Consider the following 14,530-nt stretch of genomic DNA (forward strand, 5'->3'; position numbering starts at 1 on the left):
TAAAATGTTTCTAGAGGGTCAAAGCAGCACCACCCAGGCTCTCACCTGTTACTTCTTCTATCCTCTTTCCTTTGTCTCACTGTCCCCAGTTTTAATAAATGTACTCTAAAAATGAAAAAAGAATGAAGCCCAGTCAGCATGGTTCAGTGGTTGAGCATCGACCTATGCTCCAGGAGATCGTGGTTCAAGTCCCAGTCAGGGCATATGCCCAGGTTGCAGGCTTCATCCCCGGTGTGGGGTATGCAGGAGGCAGCCGATCAATGATTCTCTCATCATTGATGTTTCTATCTCTCCCTTCCCCTCTCTGAAATCAATAAAGATACATTTAAAAAAACAACAATGAAAATAAAACAGGATCAAATGGTTTTGCAGTTCAGTATTATCTAACCTTTAAGGAAGAGATAATACCAATGTTATTTAAATTCTACTAGAAAAGAGAGAACAAATTGAAAGTCTAGTAATGAATTTTATAAAGCTAGCAAACCTAAGACCAAGACCTGTTAAAGACTGTACATAAAAGATAACTATAAAAATACTAATAACGCCTGGCTGGGCGTGGCTCAGCGGTTGAGCATAGACCTGGGATCCAGGCGATTGGGGTTTGATTCCCGGTCAGGGCACATGCCCGGGTTGCAGGCTAGCCGATCAATGACTCTCTCATCATTGATGTTTCTATCTCTCTCTCTCCCTCTCCTTTCCTCTGTCTGAAATCAATAAAGATATATTTTTAAAAATATACTAATAAGTATAAAATCAAAATAAAATATTAACAAATTGTAAAACATGTAAACAAATAGAACCCAGAAGTTTGGCAAGAAAAAGCTATACCATGACCTAGTAGGGACTGATCCACAGACAAAAATAGTCAAAATCTGGAATTCTATCAATATAATTTATTTCTTAAAAAAAGTAAAGGAGAAAGAGTACATTTGTGTCACTAGATGTTGAAAAAGAATCAAAAGTTACTTCTAATGGATACAAACAGGAATAAAAGGGAATGGCTTAAATATTGAAAGGGCTTTTAACTAACAATCAACATCAATCCTCATTCTAACCATGAAATACCAAAGTCACTTCCGCTAAAACCAGGAACTAGTCAAGGTCACCCACAACCTCCATTTTTTATTCAACAGTAATTGCCATGAGATAAGAAAATAAATAATTAGTGTAAAATTGGAGAAAGTTAAAACTAATTTGTGTTTACAAATGATATGATTGTATTTGTCTAAAACACAAAGGACTATTTAAAAATCACAAAGTCAATAAACACATTAGAAGAGGTGGTGAGACATAAGACAAACACAGACAAAAATTAATCGCTTCCCTCTATTCCAGTGAGTTTTAGGGGGTATTGCACTGTAGAGACTATGTACTAATATTATTTTCTCTTTCTTCTTTCTTTCTTTCTTTCTTTCTTTCTTTCTTTCTTTCTTTCTTTCTTTCTTTCTTTCTTTCTTTCTCTCTCTCTCTCTCTCTCTCTCTCTCTCTCTCTCTCTCTCTCTCTCTTTCTTTCTTTCTTTCTTTCTTTCTTTCTTTCTTTCTTAAAAGGACATATATTACTGTTGAAAAGAGTATCATCTATCATACCTACAGAATGTTTTCATCAATTGCTACCTCAAGCAATTGTCTCAGTCCCAATGCTCTACTGATATTTATTTCATTATTTTCCATTATATTATTTTCCTTATTTGTGCCCAAGTGTGTTTTGTAAATTTAAATCTATATCTCTTCCAGTTTGGGGGTAATATTATTTTATCTTGTAAGTGTCCACCAAAATGTCTTAATTTATAGTGCTCAAGCTTTCTAGAACTGACAGTTCATTCCATGTGTCAAAAAGATCAGTTTCTTAACTTTGGTCCCAAGACACACATTACAATACATACTAACTCTCCTGCTTGGAAGACTGAATTAGCTAGCAGATTTTCAAACTCTCAAATACACTGGTTAGCTCTTTCATTGTCATGTGTCCCAGAACAACATTAAGATTCCTTTGAACAAATTGTCACAAATTGTGACATTTTTACAGCCCAAAGTGCATTGTATTTATCCTTTTCCTGTTTTAAATGTCTTCATAATAGACACATAGCACAATGAATTAGTAGTGTCAGAACCCAATACTATTAATTCCATCTTAAATAAAACTGGTTCTGTGATACAGGACTTTACCAACAATCCTCAGTGCATCATACCTCAAAGATAGCAAAAAGAGCAATGTTTCCATTTATAGAGAACAATAACATTGTGTAAGTTACCTATGACTAATAATGTATGAAAAGTCCTGGCAAAAGTGGAGGAAAAGATGGCTTATTCAATGTCTGGATCCGGGGGGAAAAAGTTAAAATTATATCTCTACTTCGTATCACACATAAAAGTATATACCAGAAGGATGAGAGAGTGAGACAGAGAGAGAGAAAGAGAGAGAAAGAGAGAGAAATTTTAAAAACAGATTTTGAAGAAAATTATCTTAAAAACTTGGGGTAGGAAAAGATGTCTTGGCATGACCCAAAACCTGGAAAACTGAAAGAAAAAGGGTGAGTAATATTACTGTCTAAAAATATAAATAATTTACAAGGAAAGATAGGATGCACAAAGTTAAATGAGGTAAGATATGCATGGAAAGGTACACATGATGTATTTTAAGTGAAATAAAAGTTGTAAAACAGAACCATATATGGACTGTGAGTTCATTTTCTGATTTAAAAAAATGTGAATATGTATATCATTTATGTTTGTATGTGCATAGGACATATTACACTGGTAATAGTAGGTAACGGCAAAGATAGGTGAGAAAAGGGCAGTTTTATGTTTTAATTTATATGTTTATCTGTTTTAATTTGTAATAGACATGAGTTACTTCTATGGTATAAGGAAACACAATAAAGATTAAAATAGAGTTCATTGTGAAAAATAACATCTCAGAGGGCCGGTAACTCCCAAATCCGTCTCAGACTGGTAGTCATATGCCCAGTTGGATGCATACTCCTGTCCACCAATGCATAAGCTAAAATGTGGCCTTCTTCCTCAGACACCAGTTTTTCCCCTTAAGTTGAAACAACTATATCTAAGACTTCTAATCAATAGTTTAAAAATAGGTGAAAAGCTATTTCAGGGTGCTACTGATATCTTAAAATGCCCCCAATTATAACCACATCTACTTAAACAAATGTGACTGTGTGACATATATTTATAGACAAGATATGATATCTATAACGTAGAGGTTTTACCTTTATACAAGGAGAAAATCAATCAGAATTTATTGAACTTTCATAAGCGACATGGTATAATTGTAATACTTCCAAATTTTTTTTTTTAATACTTCCAATTTTTGACTACAGGTTACATTGACCAGCTTAAAAAGAAGCGATAATTGATGAGGTTATATGCTAACTGATTATAAAGAATCATTCTTCAAGTTAGTTTGAATGGATTTAAGATTTATAAAATATTTAAAATATTGTTTGTTTTTGTTTTGCCTAGATTCCATCTTTCTTATTATCAAAAAAAGAATCCATTCAACTCATTTTAAATGATGGAAGAAAATAAAAATTAAAAGTTTTGTTTTATGGATTCATTTGGTTATGTCTAGATTTTCATTACAGTTTATTGAAAGTCACAAAAATTAGCACGAACATAGCTAAATCACATTTTAGTGAACAGAAGACTGAAATGAAAATGGAAAAATAACTAAACAAGTGACAATTCATTTTGCTTGGGTTTCAAAAATTTTAATAAAAAGTTATCATTACTCATCAAACCAAAAAAAAAAAAAAAAAAAAATCCAGAAAAGGGGAGACTAATCAACAGGTAGAGGAGAATGCATTGCAAATACTAGAGATTTCGCTACTGTAAAAGTATACATCTCTCAAACTCTGTATGAAAGCTAATAGATAGGGGGAGAGGGGAAAGGGGGACATCTGTAGTACTTTCAACAATAAAGATACAATTTTTAAAAAGAAAGCTAACTGATAATACATGTTAATAGTCATAAAACAACCATCCACTGATGCTCTGCTTTTGGCAAAGGGGCATCTAGGCAAACAAATGTATAATTGTGTCTAGGGAGAAGTGTGCTCTAGCTCTTGAATAAAAGTATTTTATTTCAGCAACAAGCCAATTCCCATGGCAGACATGGATACACCGCGCTCTCCTACTTTGATGGCACTAACATCTAGCTAAGTCAGCTTGCCCTGATTTCCCAAGCACTAAATAAACAACCTTTTGATGATAATTTTGCTTGTGATGTAGACTTATCTCAAGAAGAGAATGTTCTGAGCAGCAAAGACTAACACTCTGGTCTACATGGTAATTGTTTCTTTTAATAACATAAATTATCATTCTGTTTTTTATTTTCAAAAAGAAATTCCACCTTATTTGATAACATGTTATGTCCTCTGTGAAATTTGAAATGCTCAATAAACAGAAGGCTTTATGCCCAAAGATACTTTTATTACACCTACCCTTTCATTTTTAAGATGTAAATGGTCAACAAGGCCAGAGAGCTAAACCCACCATCAATGGTGGATTGAATTACAAGTGCATGAACTTGTCAGGGTAAAGTTGCTCTTCTAATAAAGCTTCTTTCCCTCCCCCTCCCTTTCCCCTATCCCATCCCTATCCCCAAACAAAACATCACCCAGCCCTTAAAACAAGGCCTGAGACCCAATGGAGAGGGTCAAGTGTGGAAGTATACAATTCCGAGAATAAATAACCATTATTCTACTTAACACCATCCCCTCAAGGCAGGGCATACCAGTGCCACTATCCTAGTTCTGCACCCCTAGATGGGAACAAGATAGTTCTGATGTAAAGGCAAGAAAGAGCCACAGTTTAAACAGAAAAACCAGAGGAAACTTCACCCTAGAATGTGATCTAAAACGAGTATAAAGAGATAACATTGAAAATAATCATTCTTAGAAGAGCCATTCTCAAAGGAATTTAGCAAAGAAATTAACCAGAGACATACACACAAAATTTGACTGAACCACATCAATTTGCTAAACCTACACTTGGAATGTTTGTTGTTAATCCTCACCTGAGGTTATATTTTCCACTGATTTTTAGAGATAGTGGAAAGGAGGGAGGGGGAGAAAGAGAGAGAGGGAGAGAGGGAGAAAGAGAAAGAGAAACATCAATTGATTGCCTCCAGCATGCACTCTGACTTGGGTGGGGGGATTGAACCTGCAACCCAGGTACCTGCCTTTGACCAGGAATTGAACCCTCGACACTTTGGTGCCCAGGCCAATGCTCTCACTATTGAGAAACACTGGCTGGGGCTTGGAATGTTTTTTTTAAGGCAAGTAAAATATGAATTAAAAAAAGAAAACTAGTTTCCTGAGCCATGAAATATTAGATTTTAGGCAGCGATTTATAAAGAACTATACTCCATCTTTGTAAAATCACCTTTGAACACATTTGACTGAAATAGATGCACTTAAATTTCTAAAACTATTACATGAGAACAAAACCCAAATAGCAAGATGTTCTTTGAGTTTCTAATTTCCTCCTTTTCCCAGGAGCTGCCACCCTCTCTAAAGAGAGGACACTACCTCCCCCCTGCTTCCATGAGCTGCCACAATCATGGCCACAATCCTAGAACTGTGCCATTCCCAAAATGATTGAGAGTGGCAACTTCTCATGTGAAAACATCAGGACATCATCATTTGACTTGGTTGGCCTTGTGGCCTGCCTAAACTAGTCAGTCACACATGTGTCTCACATAGCACATCCCAAAGTCTGGGTGATTTTGCTCTAAATAATACCAGGTGTGAGACATCAAAGTACATGCAGGGCACATAGGGCTGTGCCACACTAAAACGAATTCCTTCTCAGTCTCTGTTCAACAAGGATTCCAAAAACTCTTGTCATTCAGTCATATACAAGGTAACTGTATCACCACAGCAAACACAATTATTAATTCTGTATTAAATGCCTGCTGGTGTGTGACCTGGTGTTATGGGAATTAAAAGCTCGCTCCAAAAGCAGAAACACAAAGAGACTACTGCCAATTATCTCCAAGAAGGAGGAAATAAAGAAAGAAGCACAAAAGAGGGAGAGGGAAGAAGAATGGGAAGAAAGGAGGAGAGAGACGAAAGACCTGCAAGAGCAGATGGTGGCTGGTCAGGCCTGTGCCTCTGCCTCATGGTGGCTTTTTATTACTTAAAGTTAACCTTACTTTCACCCCAGGCATGAAAGTCACTCAGCACCCCAAATTCAACATGTTTTGATCTAAATATTTCTTAGATCTCCAAGCTATATATTTGGATAAAGGGGGAAGTTTGTTCTCATTGTTTCTATTTTCTCAAGTATCTCCAATGAGTATCATTTAGGAGGAAAATGGAAAAACTTTAAATCAGGCTCTGAAAATTTATCCACAGTGTTGTCCAACTTTACGTACAGAGTATATAAGTATATGAATAATAAAAGTGTCTGGAAATATATACACTCAGTTTCAATTCTGTGCTTCTCTCCCTAGCTGCCACAATACCTTACATCATTCTTTTTGCAGCCCTTCACTCTTATACTCTGCATCTCCTCTCTGATGATCACATCCACTCCCATGTCTTCAATTACCATTCATCCTTTGATGGCTTCTAAATCTTCCTTTGCAGCCTTGTCTTCTTCTCTGAGATGATCAATATATTCAAATAATAATAAGGTGTCTCCATATGGATTTCGCAGTTACCTCAAACTCTATTTTAAATGGATTAGCTAATAATAGAGCAAGAAAAATGTTAGTTCCTTTTTCCCTCACCCCACCCTTAAAACTGGTATCAAATGAGTCCCTACATGTGCATGACTTGGGAGGGTCACCATGCCCCAAAACTTTAAGCCAACCAGTCCCTCGGCTTTTGTCTACTCTAGAGAACATTAGAGTAAATATATGGAAGCCTGGAGCTAAAACCAGATCACAACTAAACAGAAAATTTTACCCTTTCCTGGCCTCATATATAACATCTCCAGACTGACTAGGAATATATTCTGGGAGCTGGTGACATCATGTCTGAGGAAACACTTTGAGTCCTTAGAAATAAGAAATAAGAACTTAGAAATAAGAACTATTCCTTTGATAAATTATTCTAACAGTTGCCTTGCAGGAATAACAGAACTCTACACAGTAGTCACTTAATAAATGTTAACCTTTATTGTTGTTATTATTTTTTAAATGACACTGACACATGGCAGACTGTCCCTAGCAAAACAAAGGTTAACCAAAACAAACAAACAAACAAACAAAAAACCCAACTATTAACCTTGCATTCTAGGAAATTAAAGGTGCTATGTGCCAAAACATTCTAGGTATTTTGCATGTATTACTTCATTTAATCCTCTTGACGAGCCTCATCTTCACCACTCATCTATCAATTCAGAGAGGAAACTTCAACCCATCACATTTTTTATCTAATTTTTTCCACTCAGTACATGCTCCAATCACCTGCTTCATTCCCAACACTTTCTTTTTTTCAAAAATTTCAAAAAAAATCAATATTCATTTTAGATAAATAAGAACACATTGATGATTAAAAAGTAAAAAGGTAAAAGATCACACATTATCCTTCCACCCAAAGATAACCACTGTTACTATTTGGGTGTCTATAATTCAGTTTTTAGTGTCTACTTAAACATGTTTTATTATTCTCAAAAAAATGAAATCATACTATGAGTATTGCTATCTAACCTGCCTTTCTCACTTAACAATGCATGATGAATATCATTTCCTGGCAATATGGATTTAAATCAACATATTTATTATATACCATGTGAACATTCCTTAATTTATCTAATCAATCCAATATGCTAGACACTTGTTTCCAATTTTTACTATTTTATACAGTGCTGGGAGGCACACCCTTGTACATGCAGTCTTTGGTCAATTTTTCAATTATTTTCTTAGGACAAACAATTTACGTGTTTTAAGGCTTATATGTATTACCAACTGGCTCTCCACAAACTTTGTGCCAGTGTAAATTCATTCCTACTACCAGGGTTTGAAAGGGTCTGTTTTTCCACACCTTTATGGACACTGTACAGTAGGTGAGAGAGAGACTTTCATATGAATTCCAATTATTCTAGTCAAAAATATTTAGTGGTTTTTTTGTGTTCAGTGGAATAATGTCCAAACAACTCTCCACATACTTGCTTCACCTAGCTTTCCAAATTTATTTACTTCCATTCCCTACATGCTCCACTCTAAGCAGACTAGTTTCTAACTGTCATAAGAAGAAAGTTCTTACCTCCACGCCTATCTCATACCAGTCCTCCCTCACTCCCATTTCATGGAATGCCTTAACTACCTACCTCATTCAGGACTCTTTTTAAATGGCCGCTTCCTCCATAAATCTTTGGCTGACTACTATATTCTCCAGTAGCCTTTGCTTTCTCTGTGCTCTGAGAATGCATATTTGATGAGTCCAGATATTCTCAGTTATTTTGTTTGTATGTTCCTTATCTCTCCAGCTAGATTATAAACAGAAGGGCAAAGATGGTTTCTTTCTTTTTTCTTCCTTTTTTTTTTTTTTCTTTCCAGCATTAACACACAACTTTATTGATGATACACAAATGAAGTTAATGCAAATGACAGGAGGGAACTTACTTAGGATGAATTTGTTCACTGTCACTTATACAGAAGAAATAGTAAAAATATTTCAGTCTAGGCAATGAGATAAAAAGCAACAAACATGTTTTCAGAACATGTAGTGACATTCATTCATCCAGCTTAGACCTAAAGACCAACTCAGATAAATATCGGCATTGATGATACAATATGATATTCATTACTCAAAATTGGCAGCTGAAAGGATTCCTTTACCATATAAACAAGGTGGAGAAAAGGAATAGTTTACAATGTGTGTTGCTTCTAAACTACAAAATCAAGAAGTTATTCCTGGCTGTTTGGAAACATATGCTCAGCCAGTTTAGCCATGAATTTTCCAACTTTTACTTTGACCAAAAAATCATGGTGACTTTCTATCCCCAGAATCTTATCAGCACACACTTGAAATTCTTTTAAAAAGAAAAAAAGTGAACCTTCAGTGAATTGATTCTGAGTAGGTTCATTTTCTTCCCATTTAAAATTGTCATTTATGTTCTCAAATATGACCAGAAGTTTCAGAATAATCTCTTTGTTCTCCTTCTTATTAAAGAGGGAACCCAGTGAAAATGGTACTTGGGCCCTGAGAAGTTCTCTAGCCATGGCTGGGTTTTCAGCCAAATTCAAAAGGAGTTTCAAAACCTGAAATTTGGTTTCTTCATTTCCTGCTGAAAACAAACGAAAAAAGTCTGAAATGGAGTTAGCAAGCATGTGCTGATACTCATTAGTAACAGTCATATTTGTAAGCAATCTTAGTCCAGCCAGCTGCACAGATGAGTTCAATCGAGATGTGATTGTGTCATCACACACTTGATTCATGTATATCTTAAGCCTGCGCTGATTTTCAGCGTTCACACTCAGGTTATTCAGGACAATTAAAGCCTTTTCCTTAACGATGGGATCCCGAGTATTGAGAATCTTTGCAACAATTGGGAGACCACCCAGGTCACGAATAATATCTCTGTTAAATGCATAAGCAGCATTGTTACCCAGAGCAATTAAAGCTGCTTCAAGAATATAAGGCTTTTCAGACATTTCAACCAAGCAAAGAACTTTTTGCAGCTCTTGAGGGGACAAAATAGTATCATCTGAGTTGGGAGAAGCCCGTTTCTGAACAGCCCTTCGAGCCCGGGTAGCCCTGGCCCTTGCTCTGGCCCTAGCTCTGGTTCCGGCTTCAGTCCCAATCCGGGCCCAAGGTGGGTACCATACGATTCCCTTGCTCTCACTGTTGTCATCATCATCATCAGACCAGTCATTGTACCTGGGCCCAGGACAGTCCCCAACATCATCCACATCCCCAGGCCCACCTTCAGCCATTTTCTCTTTGTTCTGTTTTCTTCCCCGGGCCAGTCTATAAATGCAATAGCAGGCGCCAGCCCCAATCACCAGTCCCGCAGTCACCCAGCCTACTTTCCTGGCGTAGCCCATGCAATCGTCCCTGACAATAGCAGGGACCAAGGAATAGAGTAGTCACTCAGGCTTGGGGAGAACTATGGGCCTGGGTGCTGGCCTGTGGAGGGTATTTGTCTTCAGCCACTTCAAGGCCACAATAGCAGATACTGGAGGTGAACCTAGAGGTGGAGGAAGAAAATGGGGTTTGAGTTTCTCTTCTCTTTGTGTTGCCCCATGCAGGGAGTTGCACAGAGGGATGGGAGAGTAGTAAATGAGTACTTAGTAGGAAATGTAGATTGTTAATAAACTCTCTCTATCCCCTTCATTTCACCCTCTACCTACCCTCCCCAGGTCAACCCCTCCCCAGCCTAGATAAAGGCAATGGAGTCTCTGCTGGGACCTCAGTCACCCCAACCTCGGGTGTCCCCAGGGAGTGGCACCCTTACACTCACCTCCTCCAGACAGGCAGTTTGCCCCTTATCCCCTCTGCTGGAGTTATGCCACGCCCAACAACCCTTGCAATCTGCAGAGAGACCAGAGCCAGTGAGAACTGAGGCCTTGATGGATTGACTGTTCGTTCCTTGCTCCTGATTCACTTCCAGGTTGTTAGATTTTTTAAAAAACCTCTCTATGTCATCCCAAACATGCGCAAACCTGCCCCTTCCTTAGCCTGAAATGGGAGGGATGTTAGGGAAATGAAGTACGATTGGGTGAGACTGTCCAACCACCGCTAATTTCCAACCCCTCCCCCATCCCAGTCAGCCCCCACGCCCACACCGACCTCTACTGATCAGAGGAAACTTCCTCCCTCGCTTCAAGTGGTGCCACCTGCTACAGCAGACCTGCAGGATGACAGATCGAAAACATGGGGACTAACTACTGTTGAGAGAGGAGGATTATGAACAAACTATCTGATAGGCTTCCCTTTCGTCATTCTTCCCCACCCTATCCCCCCGCCCCCGCCACCGTGACACACACACACAAACACACAACGCATGCCATTTTACCACAGCCCCAAAAGTGCTACAAACATACTCAGACTTAGACCAAACCTAGATTATTGCCATCTCTCGTTTCTCCCCACCTCCACCACCGCCCCGCTTAGGGTCCCCAAATGGCCTTACCCTCAAATCGACCTTCACCGATCTGGGTTAATTTCCTTCCTCTTCACTTGCCTGGTGTAGTGCCGCAAACTACCGAAAGACTGGCAACCCGGGAGAGGCTCGGACCCACTAAACATAGCCCGGAAGACACAGCCACAGTCAGAAAGACGGGAAACAGCCGCAACCGAGTGCTTGGCGGACGGACCAGTCCCCAGAATATGAAATTCCTTCCTAATTCGGAGACCTGGTTATCAAAGCTTTCCCACCCTTATAACCCCTCTCGGGGTTCTGCTGACACATCATGTTGCACCCCCACCTCACTCTCCATGCCCAACCTTTCCAGGTCGGCACTGTCCTGGAAGACAGAGCCAACACCAAGGCCACAGCTCCCTTTCCGGATTACGGTTTCGACCCCCAGCAGATTCCCACCTTCTGATCTCTGTACTGCTCCCCCAAATCCTCCCTGCTCACCATTTTGCAACATCGAGATGGACTGCAAGCGGGACAGATGTCCTGGAAAGCCGGTGGCGAGTGGGAGAGACGACGGAGGTGCTTCAGGACCCGCGACGGTCTCCGCCCTACGCCCTGGACCGCCCCCACTTTATGGAATCTCCCAGGCACTGACCTGCTGGGATCCGGGACAATTTCCTTCTCCTCCTCCTTCTTCCCTCTGCCACAGGCCCGCTCTCCCTCAGGGCAGTGGGGAGCTGGTACTCAGACGGAACAACGACCAGAACAAGAAGGACTTCTGCACACGTCAGCTTTTGGTCACGTGAGAGCTACGTCATCCACCAACTCTGGTCCCCAATTTCCCCTCCCACCAGCAGTGCGGCAGAAGAGGACCCGCCCCCCTTCATTCCCTCCCCCATATCAGGCCTTGTTACTCTTTCTTCTTTGCTAATCCCATCTCCCTGTAGTTGTGTTTGCCTTCCTCCGATTACCAGAAACGGACACCATCTTCCCCTGGGGCTACTGGCCACTTGTACTTTTTGAAAAATTTGCTTCTTCCTTCTCTAAGCTCCTGGGACAGCAACCTCTCCTTCCACCTCCCCTCCTCCCAGCTATTAATGTCTACCATTTCCTCTGAAATCTAGTTCCAGATCTGAAACGGAAAAAATATATATATATCAGAAAAGGAGACCTGGAGTGAGAGTGTAGTTTTTACTTTCTTAATATTTTTTTGTTCTGCCCTTTCCCGACCTCAGCCTGCATTCTTTCATGAGAAAAATTACTATAAAGCTATTTTCATTTGAGAAAAAAGAGTGGGAGTTGGAGAGTGATGCTGGGTGGATAGCCTCTAAAAGTGCCATATTTTCTCACTTGTGGAGAATGTTAATATACTTCACTCAAAGAATTCTTAATGTCTTCTGGGGCCTAGCAGGTAACACAACCCTGAATGCCCTAATCAGTGTGTCTGAGTTAAATCTTCTGACTAGACCAGTCTTCTAAACAAGAGAGCTACAATCACTTGCATCAGTTAGCAAAGAAGAGGCATGGAGCCCTCAGAAGCCAGTAGAAAAATGATGATTAGAAACTATGAGTAGTGGTTATATGTCATATAAACAGGCATGCACAACTGATAAAGTGAGTGGCATACTAAGAAAATTACAAAGTATGTTTGGGTACAAATAGAGAACATCATCTTTAAATGGTATAAGTGTTAGAGGAACACTGACACCAGGACAAAATTGGCTGAACTAGCATCTAGCGATTACTGGGAAACCATTTCACTGGCTGGTTTGATGAACTCAATGATTCACCTGTCAGCAATGGTTGAACATTTTTATAGTGGGGAAAGTAATAAAATAATGGCAGAACATGTGGTCTGCTGTGGGATATTCCCTAATAGTTCAGATATAAGGTTATTATCTGAATATAACTTTTTAAATCCTTAGACAATGTAAAGCAAATCAAGAGACTGGAAGTTTGGGAACAGGCAAAATTCCAGGGAAGTTCATATAAATGTAACTTCTAGAAGGCAGTACTAGAAAAATGACTGAAATTTAGTAAACAGAGACCAAATCAGTTATATGATTCTGTGTTTAGAGAAAGATCATGTGCAGCGAATGGGCTTATTTAAGCATAGACTATATGAAAAAGAGACTCAGAGGCAAGCATTGGTAGTTCCCACCCAAGCACTGTCCGGAGGAGAGGGAGTCTTGGCTAAGATGACTGGAACATTAGCTTTTCTTGGCAGAGCTTCCCCCATGATGTATAAGAGTACTTCAAGCTTCCTTAGCTGAAAGCCACCTCTTAAGGCCAACCAATATCCTTGCTTCAATTGCAGGCTCACCAAGCAACTTCTTGAGGTATGGCTTCCCAAGCAGTAGCTTGCCTACAGGAAAAAATGGGCTGCTAAAACTGACAGAATCCTCCAGTACCACTGACAGGTGTATTTCTCAGGGTAAATTATTCAGTTGTAACTCCTACTGAGACAGCTTTCCTTATGGCCTAATTATAGGGAGAGAATGCAGAGATCCATGGTTTGGGCATTCAGATCTAGATTTACATACAAGTCTCTATGAATGGGGGTCTTTTTTTTTTTTTTTTTTTGACAGAAGCATCTGCTCTCAGCATACAGGCAAAATCTGGGGTTGATCATGCAACAATGAGGACAAGACCCTGGACTGTAGATGCAACTCTGTAGAATCCTCTCAAGGAAGCCAGGTAGCTTTGGCTTAGAACACAACCTGTGCATCACCATTTTAGAACTGTATCTCTTTAATGTTCAGCTAATGTGAAAATTAAGACATGCTGTGGCAAATAGGCCCCCAACACCTCAGTCACAGCTGGGCAATGGGTTAATATCCAAAGTTGCTAAAAGGCTCCTGCAAATCAACATCTGAAACAGTTTAAATTTCTCTCAGAAAGGAAAGGGAGTTTATTTTACATTTTACATACCCTGCATTTTCCACAGCAAAAGAGTGAGCAATGTACTCACTCTTACTCTCTTACTAAATACAGACCAACTCAATACTCTCTTACTAAAATTTAAATCTTGAACCATGATAAAAATGGAAAATCAGTGGAATTATGGCATCCTGAAGAGATTATCAATTCCTCCTGCCTAGAACCCACAGAGCTGATCCTGGTTTTCAACATCCTCTCATTGTTTAAGCTCACCAAGTTTGGTTTCTGTTGCTTGCAACCAAACAAAATCAACTAATACACAATAAAAAAACAAATAAAATACAAAAAGTAATATTGATTTTTAAGAAAACAATCTTCTATAATTTATTTTTCTCACCCTCTACAATGCCTTTAGTGTTACCGTCTGCCTATCTTTTTTTGTTTTCAGACACTTTGTAAGTTACAGGTCACTTGTGACCACATACTGATTTAAACCAAAAGGGTCCTTTTGACATTGGCTTCCCCATAGCCTTTTGCAGGCTCAGGAACTTACAACAGGCATGTCTGAGGAATTGCTTAAGGATTTTCCTTTTATGCT

The 14,530-nt window shown here is 39.2% G+C and overlaps 1 protein-coding gene across 2 annotated transcripts; it reads right to left on the bottom strand.

The window, feature by feature from the left end:
* Window positions 1-7,118: 7,118 nt before the first annotated feature.
* ARMCX3 (armadillo repeat containing X-linked 3) lies at window positions 7,119-11,865 on the bottom strand. 2 transcript variants are annotated; one of them, XM_081126612.1, is made up of 5 exons: window positions 11,708-11,865; window positions 11,104-11,211; window positions 10,761-10,821; window positions 10,432-10,502; window positions 7,119-10,158 (listed from the first exon to the last, which is right to left on the bottom strand). In XM_081126612.1, the coding sequence occupies exon 5, from the start codon at window positions 10,013-10,015 to the stop codon at window positions 8,876-8,878; it is 1,140 nt and encodes a 379-aa protein (XP_080982738.1). In that variant the 5' UTR covers window positions 10,016-10,158; window positions 10,432-10,502; window positions 10,761-10,821; window positions 11,104-11,211; window positions 11,708-11,865; the 3' UTR covers window positions 7,119-8,875. The 2 variants fall into 2 exon arrangements, with proteins under 2 accessions (XP_080982738.1, XP_080982739.1); XM_081126613.1 differs by having other exon boundaries at window positions 11,554-11,847.
* Between the last annotated feature and the right edge of the window lie 2,665 nt (window positions 11,866-14,530).

This window comes from Miniopterus schreibersii (assembly GCF_964146895.1).
Source record: "Miniopterus schreibersii genome assembly, chromosome: X".
Classification (NCBI taxonomy): domain Eukaryota; kingdom Metazoa; phylum Chordata; class Mammalia; order Chiroptera; family Miniopteridae; genus Miniopterus; species Miniopterus schreibersii.

Excerpts from the sequence above, each read along its gene's own strand:
- ARMCX3 (XM_081126612.1), bottom strand. The coding sequence starts at position 10,015 with ATGGGCTACGCCAGGAAAGTAGGCTGGGTGACTGCGGGACTGGTGATT.